The 18,718-nt window shown below is 62.0% G+C and overlaps 1 protein-coding gene across 1 annotated transcript in view; it reads right to left on the reverse strand.

Annotated features, from left to right (window-relative positions):
• ARID3C (AT-rich interaction domain 3C) overlaps positions 1 to 18,718 on the reverse strand; it is a 120,373-nt gene that overhangs the window by 12,948 nt on the left and 88,707 nt on the right. Inside the window, exon 3 of the mRNA XM_065406798.1 lies at positions 18,453 to 18,525. Within this exon, the coding sequence (XP_065262870.1) occupies positions 18,453 to 18,525 (73 nt within the window). The remainder of the gene's footprint in view (positions 1 to 18,452; positions 18,526 to 18,718) is intronic.

An 18,718-nucleotide genomic window follows, 5' to 3' on the forward strand; every position in this document is an offset into this window, starting at 1 on the left:
GACCAGCACAGCCAGGGGGACTGGGGAAGCAGATGCCCGCAGCGACGCCCCCCCGGCTTCCACACTTTGCAAACTCCGCGCCGGCCGCTCTGTGTCACGGCGCCGGCTGCCGCTCGGGGAGAAGGGTCCCAGATTTATTCCCTTCCTTTCTTCGGGGCGGGCCGCGGCGCGGATCGAAAAGCCATCCATTCCGCTCGCCGAGATGTCACAGGCGCGCTCGCCACCTCAAACGAAACCGTCACTCACGGCAGCTTTCCCGCAGCCCTAATTTATGGCCCCGATATTGGCTTGGCTTCTTCTCCTACGCCTGAAAAATGAGCTCCCTTTCTTCCTTTACTGCCACCATCGAACTCTGGTGTCTGGGTGATGGCAAGCGGCTTTTGTTCGTTCTCCCCGTCTCGCCCTGCAAGCAATTTTCTCCGTGCTGCAGCCGCGCTGCTCAGCTCCCCCGTCCATGGGGGCGGCAAGCCCCCTTCCTTGTGCTGCCCCAGCGCCGGGGCCTGCCCAGCCGTTAGCGTCCGGGACAGCCGGGCACAGCCCAGTGCGGTGCGCCCCGGTGCCACCCCCATGTGCCCCATGCAGCAGGGGCTGGGAGCAGGGCTGGCGCAGAGCCTTTGGCCAGGGCACAGCTGCCCGGGGCCTGCTCTGCCCGCTTGAGCCCCTTAGTGTGACAGAGACTTGGGGGGCTTTACACCGGGTTACCCAGCAGCGCGTGGCATGAGTCCACGGCAGGCTGAGACCCCCTGCCTGATCTTACACCCCGACCCCTGACCTGACAGCCTCTCCAGCCTCTTCCCTTCCACCCCGCAGATATCACAGATCCTCCCCAGCTCCGCCTCCCAGCTCCCCTCCTCTGCCCCACGGCACAGAATCACAGCTCCTCCCCTCTGCCCCACGGAACCGGATCCCAGCTCCCCTCCTCTGCCCCACGGCACCGGATCCCAGCTCCTCTCCTCTGCCCCATGCCACCGGATCCCAGCTCCTCCCCTCTGCCCCACGGCACCGGATCCCAGCTCCCCTCCTCTGCCCCACGGCACAGAATCACAGCTCCTCCCCTCTGCCCCACGGAACCGGATCCCAGCTCCCCTCCTCTGCCCCACGGCACCGGATCCCAGCTCCTCTCCTCTGCCCCATGCCACCGGATCCCAGCTCCTCCCCTCTGCCCCACGGCACCGGATCCCAGCTCCCCTCCTCTGCCCCACGGCACAGAATCACAGCTCCTCCCCTCTGCCCCACGGCACCGGATCCCAGCTCCCCTCCTCTGCCCCACGGCACCGGATCCCAGCTCCCCTCCTCTGTCCCACGGCACCGGATCCCAGCTCCTCTCCTCTGCCCCATGCCACCGGATCCCAGCTCCTCCCCTCTGCCCCACGGCACCAGATCCCAGCTCCTCCCCTCTGCCCCACGGAACCGGATTCCAGCTCCCCTCCTCTGCCCCACGGCACCGGATCCCAGCTCCCCTCCTCTGTCCCACGGCACCGGATCCCAGCTCCTCCCCTCTGCCCCACGGCACCGGATCCCAGCTCCCCTCCTCTGTCCCACGGCACCGGATCCCAGCTCCTCTCCTCTGCCCCACGGCACCGGATCCCAGCTCCCCTCCTCTGCCCCACGGCACGGGATCCCAGCTCCTCCCCTCTGCCCCACGGCACCGGATCCCAGCTCCCCTCCTCTGCCCCACAGCACCGGATCCCAGCTCCTCCCCTCTGCCCCACGGCACTGGATCCCAGCTCCCCTCCTCTGCCCCACGGCACCGTATCCCAGCTCCTCCCCTCTGCCCCACGGCACCGGATCCCAGCTCCTGTCCTCTGCCCCATGCCACCGGATCCCAGCTCCTCCCCTCTGCCCCACGGCACCGGATCCCAGCTCCCCTCCTTTGTCCCACGGCACCGGATCCCAGCTCCTCCCCTCTGCCCCACGGCACCGGATCCCAGCTCCCCCCTTTGGCCCCATGTCTCTCCCCACAGCAGGCTGGGCTCCCAGGCCGGCTCTCCCAAGGCAGGCAGGTGGGGTGGGTGGGCTTTCTGCACGGCAGGCCTGGCTCCCTGGCTGTCTCCCCCCACGGCAGGCACGGGGGGGGCTCCCTGGCCGGCTCTCCCCATGGCAGGCCGCGGAGTCGGGGGGGGCTTGCAGGCCGGCTCCCCCCACGGCAGGCCGGGCTCCCTGCACTCCTGTCTCCCTGAGGCCAAGCGCTCTCTTGGCCATTTCTGCCCCTCGCCTGTGGGAACGGCACCTGGGAAGTGGGTTTGGTGGGTCTTGGTCCAGTTCCCCAGTCCCCCCCCAGCCGTCTCAGCAGAGGGGCCAAGGCAGAACTCCCCTCAGCCACGGTCCCCCCACCTGCCCCGCTGCCCAGCACTGGATTCGTGGGGAGCAATCGAGGAGAGCAGGATGCAGGCACGATCCCCGTGGGGAAGGAGGGGGGGAGTTCCTATCTGAGATCACCCCCCCCACACACACACACAAGGGCTTTTCACCCAGCCCCCCACCCCAAGCACTTTCGCCAGCCCCAGCCCCTCGCATCCTCCGATCTCGGGGGGCCGAGCTCCTGGGGTCCTGCCTCAAAGAGCACTAAAGCAAACACGGCCTGTTTGCGACCATTGATGGTCCCTTTCCTCCACCCCCCCCCCGACAGCGCTGGGACTTTTCATTTCTCATCTCCCCCTCCCCCCCCGCTAATGAAAATGGCTTTTCATTAATCTCGGGGCCCCCCCGCCGAGGCGGCCGCTGCCCCGGCCCCGGGACAAAGGCACCTGTCTCCGGCCCCCCCGAAGAGTAATGGCGCTGGCTCGTTTGCCAGAGAGCTCCACAAAAGCCCATTCAGGAGGCGCAGCCATTGTGGGGCTCCAATTAGCTGGGGATTGATTTACGGCGAAGCATTATCGGCAGGGCCCCGCGCTCGCCTCGGCTGCAGCCTCGCGCCGCTCGCTCGGGGACACGCCACGGACAAGGGGGCGGCGGGAACAGGCGCCGGGGGGGCTGCCTGTCCTGGGACACGGACGCCCCTTGCCGGGTGGGGCATTCATTGGCAGAGCCCCCCCTAGCCCCGCAGTGGGGGCCCGGGCCTGGCTTGGGCTCACTTTCAGGCCCCGAGAGGGGGTGCTCCGTGGGGAGACACAGCCACTCAGGCCCCTCCCTCTGAGCCGGTACCGCACCTGTGCCCGGCGTGGCGCATGGGACGCCGCGTTGCCAGGAGGGGTCATTAGGGGATACGCCTCAGGCCTGAGCTCAGCAGTGCCCTTACTTGGCAGCTGGGGGCACCCCCCTTTAGACGGGACGTGAAGCCAGACCCTGCCCAGCTGTGCCCACTGATCCGGAGCAAAGCTGTTCTCCCCGGTGTCCTGGCCACATTCGCAGCAGGGCGAGATGTGCCGCCTCTCTGGAGTCCTCCCCTCAGCCTTTGCTGGCATGGCTTGTTCCTCTTCTCCTGGACGGGTGACCGTGGGCCGCGCTCCGCTCCAGAGGCGGCTGCATGGATCCAGGCCACTTTGGGATTTCAGGCCCACCTGTGTAACTACGCTAGCACGGACGGAGTCATTGCACCTCTGGTTAGCCATAGAGCAGGGCCAGCCTGGGGTCGCGGCAGGGCCAGCGGGGATCATCATGCGGGAAGGGGGCAGCCTGGGCCAGGGGGATTGTCATGGGGGTGAGGAGGCCGGATGGATGTGCGGGCGGGGCAGTCATGGGTGGGTGGATCGCCCTGTGGGGAGGGCGCAGTGCCAGCGGAGGGTGCACCTGTGGGCACCAGGCCCTCTGAGCGCCACGCGCCGGGTGCTGCAGTAACTCCGCGGTGATGTCCCATTTTTCACCTCGGCTAATTTGGTCCGTCCCGCTGACAACTGAAAGGGGCTTAATTGCTTAGACAGGCAGCGAGCAGAACACACGTTACATTTCATTACGGCTGACGGCGGCCACATCAATCCGCCGCGTCCCACCGGGCGAGGCGCTCGCGAGGCAGGGGGCTTGGGCTGCCGCTGGCCTTTCCCCAGCCCCGTCTCACCCCAGCTCCTCCGTGGGGGGGTCAGCACCACGGTCGCCCCGAGGGGGACCGGCACGGGGCAGGCAGTCGTAGCCCCACTGACTCCTTGGCAGCTGGGAAGGAGCCGGCGTGTAATACAGGGAAGCACAGCTGACTGGGCAACCCCGTGTGCCAACCGCCCCCCCAGGCTGCAGGGGGCGGCGGGTCCCGCCCCAGGCACTGGAGGGGATGGAGACGCATTTCGTGGCTTTGGGCCACATAGTCCCCTGCACACTTCACTGCGCCATTGGAGGCCGCAAAGCCCAGCAGATCTGCCTGTCCCCCCCGGGGCGAGGAGGGAAGGGGAAGGGAAAGAGACAGTTCTCCACAGATCCCATCCCTGCTGGGTAGCTGGGAGCACGTCTGGGCGCTACAGAGCCGCGTTCAGAACCAATAAGCACCCACCCGCCTGTTCCCACGCACCCGTCTACCGTCCGTCCCCCACACGCTCCCTCCGCCTGTCCATTCTCACGCATGCCCCCTTCAGTTTCCACCCGTCCGTCCCCACGCACACCCCCTCCGCCTGTCCATCCCCACACACGCTCCCTCCGCCTGTCCATCCTCCTGCACGCCCCCTCCAGTCTCCACCCGTCCGTCCCCATGCACACCCCCTCCACCTGTCCATCCCCACGCACGCTCCCTCTGCCTGTCCATCCTCCTGCACGCCCCCTCCAGTCTCCACCTGTCAGTCCCCCGCACACCCCCTCCGCCTGTCCATCCCCACGCACGCCCCCTCCGCCTGTCCATCCTCCTGCACGCCCCCTCCAGTCTCCACCTGTCCGTCCCCAGCACACCCCCTCTGCCTGTCCATCCTCACGCATGCCCCCTCCAGTCTTCACCCGTCCGTCCCCACGCACACCTCCTCCGCCTGTCCATCCTCCTACATGCCCCCTCCAGTCTCCACCTGTCCGTCCCCCACACACCCCCTCCGCCTGTCCATCCCCACGCACGCCCCCTCCGCCTGTCCATCCTCCTACATGCCCCCTCCAGTCTCCACCTGTCCGTCCCCAGCACACCCCCTCTGCCTGTCCATCCTCACGCACGCCCCCTCCAGTCTCCACCCGTCCGTCCCCACGCACACCTCCTCCGCCTGTCCATCCCCACGCATGCCCCCTCCAGTCTCCACCTGTCCGTCCCCCACACACCCCCTCCGCCTGTCCATCCCCACGCACGCCCCCTCCGCCTGTCCATCCTCCTGCACGTCCCCTCCAGTCTTCCCCCGTCCATCCCCCGCACACCCCCTCTGCCTGTCCATCCTCCTGCACGCCCCCTCCAGTCTCCACCCGTCCGTCCCCACGCACGTCCCCATGCACGTCCCATCCCCCCATCCATCCCCCCCTACACCTCATCCAGTCTCCACCTGTCCCATCCACCTGTCTGTCCCCCATGCATGCCCCGCCCCTCACAAGGTGACTTGAGGCACTGGTCTCTTTCCCGACTGCAAACACCTCTCAAAATCTGATCTGGCTTTAACCCACGATCCCCCTTGGGCACAAAGGGCCAGTCTGTGCGATCCCAGCCCCTCGGCATGGGGCAGAGAGTGGGGCTTTATTGGGATGCTGCGCCAGGCACACCCACGGGGACCGGAAACGCCCCACAGCGCCTGAGGTGTCTGGGTGTGAATGCGTGTGCCCGGGCACTTCCCTGAGTGCGCATCCATGCACGCCAAAGTGCCAGGGTAAGTGTGCAAGTGGGGGAAGCATGCGTGCCCGTGTATGCTTGCCGGGGCCGTCCAGGTGGCAGCTGTGGCCACTAGTGCTATGTGTGAGGGCGGCAGCAGAGAGCCTGGGGATGTGTGTACACAGTGCGTGTGTGTGTGAGCACGGCAGGGAAGTGCACACGCGTGTGCCTGTGTATGTGGGTCACAGGTACGTCCCACCCTATGGGGTGAAATATGCTCCACTGCCCCCCCGCATGACGTTGCCAGGGAAGACTGGACTGAAGCTCCCTGCTGCCCTCCGTGAGCAGCGTGCGGCGCTTGGCAGCGGCTGATTAATGATGCTCGGGGTCAGAGGGCACCTCTGGGGTCCCTGACCTCCCCTGGCTAATGAGGTGCAGAGCTCCGTGGCCCAGATTGCCTCTGCAGCAGGCCGGGCGGGAGAGCTAACTGGAGGGGAGAGCATCCGGGATGCAGAGCGACGCAGGGGGTGGGTGTGTCTCTGGGGTGGCGGGGGTTGGGAGGGACCCAGAATGGATCAAGGCACAGAAGGACGCCCCATAAAGTCGGGGAGCTGTCAGGCAAGGGGGTGAAGCCATTTCTTGCAAACAGTGGCCCCCTGCAGCGTGGAACCCAGCTGGCCATGCCCAGGGGTCAATGCACCAGGCAAAACCAGCCTCCAGCCCCAACCCCGAGAGCACTAAGCTGGTCCCCAGCAGGATCGGCTGGATGGGAGGGGAGATGGCTGGTCTGACATCTCTGGTTTTTATTTAACCCTTTCTGGAGTGGATTCCATTATAATCTTCAAACTGCCCCCCCCTCCTTGGCCCCTGCGTGCTTACGGGTGTTCGTGCTCGGTTGGGGAAGCCCCTCCCACATGCTGTTTCCATTGCTTTAACAACCATCTCTGCCAACCTCACACCCCAAAGCACGTCACAAACATACACGTGAGATGCAGTCCCCTCTGGGGTGGAGCACAGCAGCTCTGACAGCACACAGCAACATGACACACATGCTCAGCCATTGTCTCAATAACTGCAGCAGTTTCTGGGGGACAGTGAAGAACTGAAGCACAGGGGCAAATTAGGGTGGCACAAACTGGCAACCTCCAGAGTTAGAACTGGGATTAGACGCTGAGGTTAACTCCTGGGAAAAGCACCCGGGGTTTTAAATAAGGTAAATAGTGGTGTCCCCCAGGGGTCTGTACTGGGCCCAGTCCTGTTCAACATATTCATCAATGATCTGGAAAAAGGGGTTAACAGTGAGGTGGCAAAATTTGCAGATGATACAAAACTACTCAAGATAGTCCCAGGCAGACTGCGAAGAGTTACAAAGGGATCTCACAAAACTGGGTGACTGGGCAACAAAAGAGCAGATGAAATTCAAAGTTGATAAATGCAAAGTAATGCACATCGGAAAACATAATCCCAACTCTACATATAAAATGATGGGGTCTAAATGAGCTGTTACCACTCAAGAAAGATCTTGGAGTCAGTGCGGAGAGTTCTCTGAAAACATCGGCTCAATGTGCAGCGGCAGTCAAAAAAGCGAACAGAATGTTGGGCATCATTAGGAAAGGGATAGATAAAAAGACAGAAAATATCATATTGCCTCTATATAAATCCATGGTACGCCCCCATCTTGAATACTGTGTGCAGATGTGGTCGCCCCATCTCAAAAAAGATATATTAGAATTGGAAAAGGGTCAGAAAAGGGCAACAAAAATGATGAGGAGTATGGAACGGCTTCCGTATGAGGAGAGATTAATAAGACTGGGACTTTTCAGCTTGGAAAAGAGGCGACTAAGGGGGGATATGATAGAAGTCTATAAAATCGTGAGTGGTAGAGAGAAACTAAATAAGGATGTGTTATTTACTCCTTCTCATAATACAAGAAGGGGTCACCAAATGAAATTAATAGGCAGCAGGTTTAAAACAAACACAAGAAAGTATTTTTTCATGCAATGCACTGTCAGCCTCTGGAACTCCTTGCCAGAGGATGTTGTGAAGGCCAAGACTATAACGGGGTTCAAAAGGGAACTAGATAAATCCATGGAGGATAGGTCCATCAATGGCTATTAGCCAGGATGGGCAGGGATGGTGTCCCTAGTCTCTGTTTGCAGAAGCTGGGAATGGGCGACAGGGGATGGATCACGTGATGATTCCCTGTTCTGTTCATTCCCTCTGGGGCACCTGGCATTGGCCACTGTCGGCAGACAGGATACTGGGCTGGATGGACCTTTGGTCAGACCCAGTCTGGCCGTTCCTAAGGAAGGCAGGGGTCTGTTCTGCATGTCAGGAGCCCAGCACCCACACCCAGGCAGCAGCTTGTGTGACTCAAAGGGAAGTGCACTCCTTCCAAGTCATGGAACACCATTCCCAGAAACACCCGTCTGCCTCAGGGACGCCCCCAGCAGCTGCGGGCCAGGCCTGAGTCGGTATCACTCATGCAACGTAAGCACACAGCAGGGCTACAGCCAGCCCGGCCATTGGTTCCAGCCCCACTGACTATCGTGTAGACATGGGCCAAGAGGCTACGCTTCCTTTCCAGTCGGCTTTGGAAACGGGCCTAACCTTTTCCCCCACCATGCAGCCTGCTCCACCCCTTTACCAGAAGCAAAGTGCCACCCGTCCCATGCCGCTGATCCCCCGCATCTGGAACGGGCTCATGTGGCGAAAAGCACAAACCCAGAGACAAACTGTCCATGTTAAAGGGCTAACGAGCCCCCCGTCTGAGGGGAGGCCAGGCGGTGGAGGGCAAGGAGGGGGCTGGCAAGAGGAGAGAGCCCAATAAAGCAGAGTCCAGGAGCATCCGACCCGCTGATGCACATACAGGAGACACGTCACCTGCGTTCAAGCTGCGTTATCACGGGAGAGTTCAATCTGAGTAACGTACGCGGGAGGTCTCAGGCTGCCAGTACTAAAGTGTCCTCGGAACTCTATAAATTATAGACGACAATTCTCTGATTCACAAAGTGCTGCATCCAACAGGGGAATTCTATAGCAGGTCTCGTCTAGACAGATAAAGAGGAAGTGATCACAGAACTAAAAATTACTGGTCGCTTAGGTGCAAATGATCATGACTTGATTGCATTTGTTATGTGCAAATAGAACAAAGTCCAGACCAGTGATGTATATATACTTGGTGCCTTGAAAGGGTCAATTTCACGATGCTGAAAACAATTATGAGCCAATCAGCAGGGAGAAGGAATTTAAACAGAAACATGTGAATGATAATTGGAAGTTGTTTAAGAACATTTTACCGGATGCCCCAAAACCACAATCAAGAAAGATGGCTGCATTAGTTAAAAACAAAAACAAAACTCCAACTTAGAGCTGAAATGAAAGCAGCTGTACATATAAGACAAATGGAAAAAAGGGGACGTTAATAGGAATGAATATAAATTAGAAGCTAGGAATTGTAGAAAATTGATAAGGGAAGCAAAAGGATACAAAGCGACTGCTATGGCCCCCGGAGTTACGGACAATAAGAAGGTGTTTTTTTAAGTGTAGTAGGAACAAAAACAATCCTAGTAATGGTATTGATCCATTATTAGCTGGAAATGGTAGACTGCTCAATAATAATGCAGAAAAGGCAGAAGTGTCCAATAAGTAGTTCTGTTCTCTATTTGGGGAAAAGCCAGATGATATATTCATATGATGAAGGTGAAGATGATGAAATACTTTTTATCCCAACAGTGTTTCAGGAGGATGTTAAATAGCAGCTAGTAAAGTTAGACATTTTTAAATCAGCAGGTCTGGGCATCTACAGGTTTTAAAAGAAACAACTCAATTAATGAAGAATTATAGGCGAGTATTATAACGAATACCAATCAACATAGGTTTTTATAGACATAGATTGTGTCAAACTAACTTGATATAATTTTTTGGATGAGATTACAAGTTTGGTTGATAGAGGTAATAGTGTTAATTAATGTACTTTGTTTCCTGTAAAGCATTTGACTTGGTACCATATGACATTTTGATTAAAAAACTAGCACAATACAAAGTTAACATGGCACACACTAAATGGATTAAAAACTGGCTAACTGATAGGTCTCAAAATGTAATTGTAAATGGCGAACCCTCATTGAGTGGGTCTGATTCTGCTGGGATCAGGTCTTGGCCCTTTGCTAGTTAACATTTTTATCAGTGACCTGGAAGAAAACATAAAATCGTCACTGATAAAATATGCAGATGACACAAAGGTTGGGGGAGTGGTCAGTAAGGAAGAGGGCAAGTCATTGATACAGAGCCGTCTGGTTGGCTTGGTAAGATGGGGGCAAGCAACCAATATGCATTTTAATACAGCCAAAGGTAAGTTCTTACATCTAGGACCAGAGCATTGGCATAGTCACAGGAATGGGGACGCTATCCTGGGAAGCAAGGACTGGGAAGAAGACTTGGGGATCATGGTGGACAATCAGCTGAACATGAGCTTCCAGAGCAACACAGTGGCCAGAAGGGCTCATGCGATGCTGGGATGTATCAACAGGGGAATCTCCAGTAGGAGCAGGGAGGTGATTTTCCCTCTGTATCTGGCACTGGTGCGACCGCGGCTGGGATCCTGGGTCCAGTTCTGGGGCCCACAATTCCAGGAGGACGTTGAGAAACTGGACAAAGTTCAGAGAAGAGCCATGAGGATGCCTTAAGGACCAGACAGCATGTCCGAGTGAGAGACGGAAGGAGCTCGGTCACTGAAGCTTAGCAAAGAGAAGGTTACGGGGTGACCCGATCACAGTCTGTATGTACCTACATGGGGAACAGAAGTTTGATAATTGGCTCTTCAGTCTAGCCGGGAAACATATTCATAACATGATCCCTGGCTGGAAGCTGAAGCTGCACAAATTCCAACTGGACTGCTAGAGCCATGAGATTGACACGAAAGCCGGCTCCTGGCTCCCCAGCCGGGCTGCTGCCGGGTCTCCACTCCAAGCTGGGCTGCCACGCAGGTCCTGGCTTCGGCTACTGCCCAGGCCCCCCGCTGGGAGCCCTGCATGGTCCCGGCTCCCTGCTCCCCGCCAGGAGCACAGCAGCTGACCGGACTCCAGGCGCAGATCTACCCGCTGGTGCCTTCCCCCCTGCTCCCGGGAGGCAAGAAGCCAGGGGGCAGCTGGGGTCCCGGTGGGGAGCGGCACGGAGCTGAGAGCCCTGGCTGACTCCCGAATGGGAGAAAACACCCGAGGGCAGGGTTTGTGGGGGCACCTGAAGCCAGGCTGCAAGCAGGAAGGGGAGGGGAATCCAGGGCAGAATGCCACTGCTGGGCAGGAACGGGCGCAGGAGGCCAGGGCGAGCTGGGGAAAGCACCAGGGGATCCCGAATGGGCACAAAGGGCCAGAGGCCACGAGTCGTGTCCCATCAGACAGAGCCGCAGGACCCAGCGAGCCTGGAACACCAGCTAACGACCGCAGCTCCAGCCCCGCCAGCCCCACAAACCAGCCCCGGGAACAGCCTCCGAGGGGCTACATTTGAGACCCGACTGCGATCGACAGGCTTCCTGGACAGATGCTCGCTGTCAGCCGGGATCGGACGGATGCCATGTGCCGCGGTGACCCTGCGTGGCAGCTGGGAAGGTGCTGCCCCCGTCAGATTGTGCTACGCAGAGGACTGGGGGGGAGGTGCCCATGGGGGGGGGGTTGATGTTTCCCTGCTCGGTCACTTACACCTGTGCAAAGTGGGGGGCACCGTGCATGCCTGCAAAAGCCTCACTAATTTTGGGGGCCTCCATCGGGGAGCCCAAGCGGAGACCCCTGGAGCTGCTGAGTCAGGCACCCAAAGCTAGTGGCCCCGTTTTCCCCAAGCCTCGACGTGCCCAGCTGGGAGTGTGACGTCAGGCAGCGACAGCCCGGGGGGGATCTGAGCCAACAGGGGCCCTTCTGCTCAGCTAGCCTGAGCCGCATCGCGCTGGCCAGAGACGCGACCCCGTCACTCACGCCACTGGCCCAACAGCTCCTGGCTCCGTACAGCCGACGTTTTCGGGAGACACAACCAGACTGGGGTTAAATCCGCCTGGCACGTCCACACTGCACTGAGCGACGGGGGCAGGGCGGTGGGGCTCGAACACTGCCGTGGAGACGTGCGGGCTCGGGCCGAAGTGAGTCCAGCCCCGGTCCTAGCGTCTACACTGCAATGGACATTCCCCACGGGATGGAGACCCCGGCTGGGCCCCGGCGAGTTCTTCCAATGGCCGATTCCCTCTTCGTTACTCATTTGCACCGTATTTCCAGTCGGAACGTTCTAGATTCGCTTTCCAGGCAGACGCTGGTTCTCGTTCAGCCTCTGCCTGCTAGTGCAGCAGTTCTCCACCTGCCCCATAGCCTTCCCCCATTTGTACGGCTTGCCGGCCTGGCGTGAGCCAGAGCCAGTGCCCCCACCGCAGGGGGCCAATCGGCGGGGGGCTCAGAGCTGAGCCCACTGCTCCGTCCAGATACGAACAGCCGGGGAACCCCCCCACCGGCAACTGGAGGGAGGAGCAGCAAGCTGAGATGCCCCCCCCGGGGGGGGGCAGAGGGTAAGGGGTGGGGATTGGCTTGGAGATAAAGTGGGGGGATTGGGGGACCTGGGTTAGGGTTAGGGTTGCGGCTCTCGCTGGGGGGCCGGTTATCCAGCCCGGATCGCTCCTGGAGCTCTTCTCTGAGCCGTCGCCAATACTGCACCCTCCCGCGGGGACGTGGGCACCGGGCCCGCTCAGGGTCTCCTGGACGCTGGAGGCAGAGGGAATCCGCCCTCCTGCTCTCACACCCGCCTCAGTTCTCCCCCACCCACACGGAGCTGCTCCGGAGTCACTCCCGCAGCGAGTGTGAAGAGGTTCACAGGGCCGGAGCAGCGCCAGGGGCCATCCCTGCCTCCCAGCCCAGGCCAGGCTCCTCTCCTGCTCCGCAGGGCTGGGGTCAATCAGAGGAGGAGGGGCCGGGGGTGCAGTGCCAGGTGTCCCAGCTGCCCCGTGGGCAGGTGGGGGGAAGGGCCGGGCACCCAGATCATCCCCAAGAGGCTCCTCTGCCCATCACCACCAGCAGGGGGCGCCGTGTAACACGCCCGCCCCTTCCCCCGGGGCTGGGAGTCGACCCTGGTGCCACGTGGGGGACACGTGGGGCATCAGCAACCCCGCCACCCCTGATGGCATTTACCAAGAACGGAGTTAGCTCCCCCCTGCTCCCCAGGGCGGGACCTGGGCAGTCGCTGGGTAGGTGCACACCCCTCCCCCCGCACCACACACACATATACACACACACAATCCCGTACATGTGCACACACTCCTATGCCTCCACAACCACACTCACAACTACCACCACGTGTGCACAACATACACAGTGTACACAACCCCACTCCACTGCAGAGGGGGTCTGTGCCCTCCCCACCCAGCCCCAGGCAGCCAGCAGGCCCTGCTCCCCACCCCAGGGGCTGGCCAGGGGTCCGCAGGGGAACAGGAAGAACCGGTTTCACAGCCCTGCCCTGCCTGGGCAAATATTGTTGGTAGAAAGGAAGGAAATAAATAACCGAGCCTGGTAAAACTCCTGCCCCCCGCCCCACCCCCGGGCTGGCACCCACAGCCAAGCCCCACGACCCAGCCCTCTGGCTCGGATCATTTACCTTTGCCCCCCATTGTGGGCAAGACCATCCCAGGGCCAGGAAATCGCATTTCCTCCCCCAGCCGATGGAGTGGGGCCTTTTCCCCTGCTTGCCACCCCCCCAGCGCGTCCCCCTGCTCGGCTGCTGCTCCGGGTGAGCCATTCCCAGGAGCTGACACCCCGCACGGCACAGGCAGCCGGACATGCTGGGGGTAGGTCCTACATAAACACCACCGGTTTGTTTATGGGCTCCCCGGGAAAAGGCTGGGGGGCTTTCCGTGTGTGCGTAACACAGACAGAAAACATTCCCAGTGCCTCCGCCTCTCCCCCATTAGGGGTAGCGTGGCTCAGGGAGTAGGGCACCGGACTGGGAGCCAGGATGCCTGGGTTCTGTTCCCAGCTCCACTGCTCACGGGCTGGGCCAGTCCTATCTCCCCTCCCACCCTTTGTCCATCAGGGCTGTAAATCCCATTCTGCACGCCAGGCAGTCTCGGTGCATCAGGATGAACAGTAACAGAGAGTCCTGTGGCACCTTTAAGACTAACAGAAGTATTGGAGCATAAGCTTTCGTGGGTGAATGCCCAAGCAGGATGAACAGGACTCTAATGTTCATAAAGAAGAACACGTGGGCGAAAGCTGGGAGGCAGGGACTGGCTCTGTGCAGCGCCGTGCGCAGCGGGGCCTGGGTCTCCGCGGGGATGGACGCTCACTGTCTGCGCAGCAGCGACTGTGGATAGGGCCCTATAAATACAGCCATACCCCACGGAGTCAGTGCCAAGGCACTGGTGCCCTACGCGGTTTGATGAGTCCCACCCAGGGTACGTCTCGGCAGCAGGGCCGGTGCAGCAAACTAGGTGGCTGCCTAGGGCGCCTAGTGGTTGGGGGCGCCTAAAAGCCTGCTGAGGTGAGCTGGGGTGGGGGAGGGCTGCCTGCAGTAATGGGGGGGGGGGGGCCGCACAGGGGAACTGCTCCCTGCCCCAGATCACCTCTCCTCTGCTGAGCACACAGCCCCGCTCTAAGTCTCCTCCAATCGGCGCCGCAAGCCTGCGAGGGGAGGAGAATTAGAGCGGCGGAGGAGGCGGAGCCGAGGTGAACTGAGGCGGGGTTAGCTGCCGCGGAGGGTGGGGTAGCTGCTGGGGGGGGGGGGCTCCCCGGGCGGGGGGGGTGGCGGGCTCCCCAGGTGGAGGGGCTGGGTTAGCTGCCGCAGGGGGGCGGGGGGCGGGGTTAGCTGGGTGGGGGGCGCAAGATGGGCGCGAAACTTCCTTGCACCGGCCCTGCTCAGCAGCAGCTGGCGGACGTACCCAGGCGGCCGCCAATTTCGGTGCCTCCTGGCCAGCTGCAGTAGACGCAGCCCTGGAGGGCAACAGGAGCTGTGCAATGGGGGCTCCGCTGCGGGGGGGCGTCCCAGGCAGAGCTGTGCAATGGGGGCTCCGCTGCGGAGGGGCGTCCCAGGCAGAGCTCGCCGGCAAACCCCAAGGCGTATCCTCGCTCTGGACTCGCAGGTTTGCTGGGGGGGCCTGAGCAGGGACTCGCTTTGCTCCTGGTTCTTCCGAGCCTGCACCCTGTGCTGGGCTGGGGCTGGGGGGGGGGCCAGATGGACACTGCCGGGGGCTGGGATTGCTGAGCGGCATCCCCAGAGGGGCACGGTGCCCTCATGCCCCCAGCCTTGCTAACGGGGCCAGCTAACGCCGTTCTGTGCCATTCCAGAAATCCCTGGCCTTAGCACCTCCTTACAAGCGCGACAACCAAGTCCAATTCCTTACATGCTGCGGTGTTATCGGGAGGGGGGACTGGGCCGCACATGCTGGGGTGTTATCGGGGGGGGCGCACACACTGGGGTGTTATCGGGGGGGGGACTGGGCCGCACTCGCTGGGGTGTTATCATGGGGGGGCCGGGGGGCCGGGCTGCTTGAAATATTCTCTGGCTCCATTCCAGCCCCCTGGCAGCCTAATCAGCGACCAGACGATATTCCAGCCTGCAGGGACCACCCGGCGCAGCCCCTCCCTTCCGACGGGGCTCTGGAGCCTACGGGAAATCACTGGAGAACAACCATCAAATTGTTGCTCCGGCGTCTTTCACCCCAGGCGATACGGGAACCTTTTGCTGACGGCCTCCCTGGAGGCTGACGTGCAGCCAGCTCTGGGGTGGAACGCGGCTGCTGCTGAACGGTGCACAGCAACGCCGTGTGGCATGTTAGGACAAGGAGCGCAGAACGACATTTCTGGTGCGACTGGGGCTCGGGTCCCTGACTCAGTTCTCCAAGGGGCTGCCTGGGGGCGGCGGGGGCTAGGGCCGCCCAGCCCTTCCCGGCGGGAGATGCCCACTCAGGCTAATGTGCCCTCATTACTCGGGCGCTCTAATGGAGACGGAGATGGTTGGCAGAGATTAGCGATTGTGTCCGGATGGGCAGACAAATGAATGCCGGCCGGGGGGGACGCACGGAGCGCGGCAGGAGAGTTATCTGTGCCTGTGCCGGGATCAATGCTATCACCATCCCCGGGCGCGGGGCCGGCTCGCTCAGGAGCTGCTCCCCGCTGTGGATTTATAGCCATCGACCGGGCCGGCCCCCAGGAGCAGCCCCCGCGGGATTCGATCCCTGGCTCCATTTCAGGAGCTGCACAAAAGCCCCAATCAGCTGTGCACAAAGAGAGGCCTGCGGTTAATTAGCGCCCGTATCTCAGCCGGGCCAAATGGAGATGGAGTTAATTAGCTCTGGAGAGAGAGATAATGAGCCCCACGCAGCAGCTCATGAATCTTGTCTCCTGCGCTGCCTCTCCTGGGCACCCAGGGCTTGGAGGCAGGGCCCACGCGGCTCCCTGCCCCCCGTCTGCCCCCCAAGCTCCCCAGCCTCTGTTCGGCCCCATGCCGTGACCCCACCGTCAGCCCCATCCCCCAGATGTGCCCCACGTCCCCGGCACCAGCGCCCTCGGCACGCTCACGGGGCGGGGGGGGGGGGGGTCAGCAGTAGGAGCCAGCACCAGGACTTGGGGGGCAGGCGAGGAGGGGCTGGTTTCTAGTGACGGCGGCCGCCGAGCCCTGGGGAGAGCAGCTGCTGGACAGGACCTGACCGGAGGGGATGGGAACAGGCAGGCCCAGCGGGAGGGGGTGGCACGTCCTGACCTCGGGCCTTTGCCAGGCAGTACCTGTGCAGCTGGGGGCAGGGGGCGAGCGAGGGGTTCATCACAGCCACAGGGGGACTGGCCAAGGGGCGGAAATAGCCAGTCCCCTTCCTGCACCCCCCCGCCTGCCTGTGCCCCACATGCCTGGCACTGCAGCCGACACTCCCACCCCAAACGCCGCCCTGCGGGGAATCGCCCCGGGCTGCCAGCGGCTGAAGAGGCAGCCACGCAGTTCCCATTCTCTCCAGCAGGGGGCGGCGGCGCTCCCAGGCTCACCCTGGCCATGGCCACTACGTGACCCAAGCTGGCCGGGTCTCAGCCCAGAGGCCATTTCCTGCCCCACACCAGCCACAGACCAGTCGCGCTAACCCGGCCCCGCACTGGCCACCGGGCAGAGCCCAACCTCGGACTGGGCCGTGAGGGAGGCCAGTGAGGGGCCGGCTGGGCCAGGCAGCGTGTGGGGGGGTCAGAGCACCCTCCCCAGCACGGAGCGATACAAGGCGAGGGGTATTTGGGGCCCCCCTTTAGAGCCACCGAGAGCCTGGCATGGAGCCCCCCCCCCCGGCCCCGGAGGTCTCACTAGCAGCCAGGCAGCCCCTTCTACCGGCCAGCCCCTTAATTAGCACGACATTAACCTCTGCCTGGGGCTCTGCCGCATCGAGCGGCGTGTTCATTAATCCAGCCGCCAGCAAAGGGCTCGAATTAATACAGGCCAAGCCTCCCCCCCCTCCTCCCCCCCGAGCGCTGGGGAACCTTTTAATTGTTCCAGGGCTGGCTGGGGGGAGGGGGGGTCAAAGGTTAAAGCATTTATCGAATCACCTCAATTGCTGGGGCTTCCGATCCATCCCGCCCGGTGCCGATAACAGAACCCGCCGAGGACTGTGAATACGGCGCAGCCGAGCGCCCCAGCCCGCGCCAGCCCTTCGCGGCCACTCCGCACAGCTCCTTCCCCATGCTCCGCCGGTGCCCCTCACTCCGGACCTGCAGCCCCCCAGCTCCGCCGGTGCCCCACTCTGCCGACCTGCAGCCCCCCAGCTCCGCCGGTGCCCCACTCTGCCGACCCGCAGCCCCCCCAGCTCCGCCGGTGCCCCACTCTGCCAACCCGCAGTCCCCCAGCTCCGCTGATGCCCCTCACTCCCGACCCGCAGCCCCCCAGCTCCGCCGGTGCCCCACTCTGCCGACCCGCAGCCCCCCCAGCTCCGCCGGTGCCCCTCACTGCTGACCCGCAGCCCCCCCAGCTCCGCGGGTGCCCCTCACTGCCGACCTGCAGCCCCCCAGCTCTGCTGGTGCCCCTCACTGCCGACCCGCAGCCCCCCAGCTCCGCTGGTGCCCCTCACTCCCGATCCGCAGCCCCCTGCTAGCCCAGCCCTGGGCTCCCCTCACAGCTCTGCTGGTGCCCCTTAACCCTGACCTGTAGAGCACCCCAGTCGATCATAGTCCAGGAAACCCTAACTTTGCCCCCTCATAGCCCCTGGCGAGAACCCCTCTGTGCCAGACACCATTCTATCCAGCACAGGCGCGAGAGTGGAACCAGCCAAGGGATCGAGGTCCCCGTGGCCCTCCCAGCTCCGACACCACAGGCGAGCCCCCCTCCCCCCCAGGAATGCAGCAGCTCCTCCTGCCCCCCAGAACCTCAGAGCAGAGCCAGCAAACGGACCCGCATCCTGCGGACGCCTCCAACCCAGATCCGAGAGCCTGCAGCCAGAACCAGCAACATGAATCTGGCCCCGTAACGTCCCCACCGCAGCCCCAGAGCCGGCCCCAGCCAACAGAGCCAGCAATGGATCTCAGCTCCAGAGCGACCCCAGGGGGCACCTGTCTGTCCAGACTTCCATGGGGACTTGTCCACTGCTTCCTTTTCTCCCCACAGGCCCTGCACCCCTCCACCCCCCAGAGCATGAAGGGTCGTCTTCCCGCCAGCCCCATGCCGTCGATTAGACCGAGCGGGGCAGTGGCTGAGGGTGGGTCCGGAGAACTGGACTGAAGCTACCGCCCAGTGTGAGTGTGAGTCACGAGCCCCCCCCCCCACCCCCCGTAACGCCTCTCTGCAGCCGGGCTCCCGGCCGGGGACCCCCAAAACCGCGGCCTTCCCTTACCTCTCTTCTGCATGAAGCCAAAGAGGTCGTCCAGAAACTCCTTCCGCTTGGGGTTGTCGTCCAGTTCGTAGAGCTGCAGGCGGGAGAGAGAGACGGCAGGTCAGCACCGCAGGAACCGAGCAAGTCCTAGTGCAAACACACGCGTCCTGCAGGGGACGCTGGAATGGACTGGGTAGCACGTGTGTGTGAGAGACACCACTGCCCTCTGCTGGACAGCATCGGAGCTGCTCCACTGTGTGTCATAGGCCCCCTCCTCCCAGAAGAGT

This window comes from Emys orbicularis, chromosome 6 (assembly GCF_028017835.1).
Source record: "Emys orbicularis isolate rEmyOrb1 chromosome 6, rEmyOrb1.hap1, whole genome shotgun sequence".
In the NCBI taxonomy this organism is placed as follows: Eukaryota; Metazoa; Chordata; order Testudines; family Emydidae; genus Emys; species Emys orbicularis.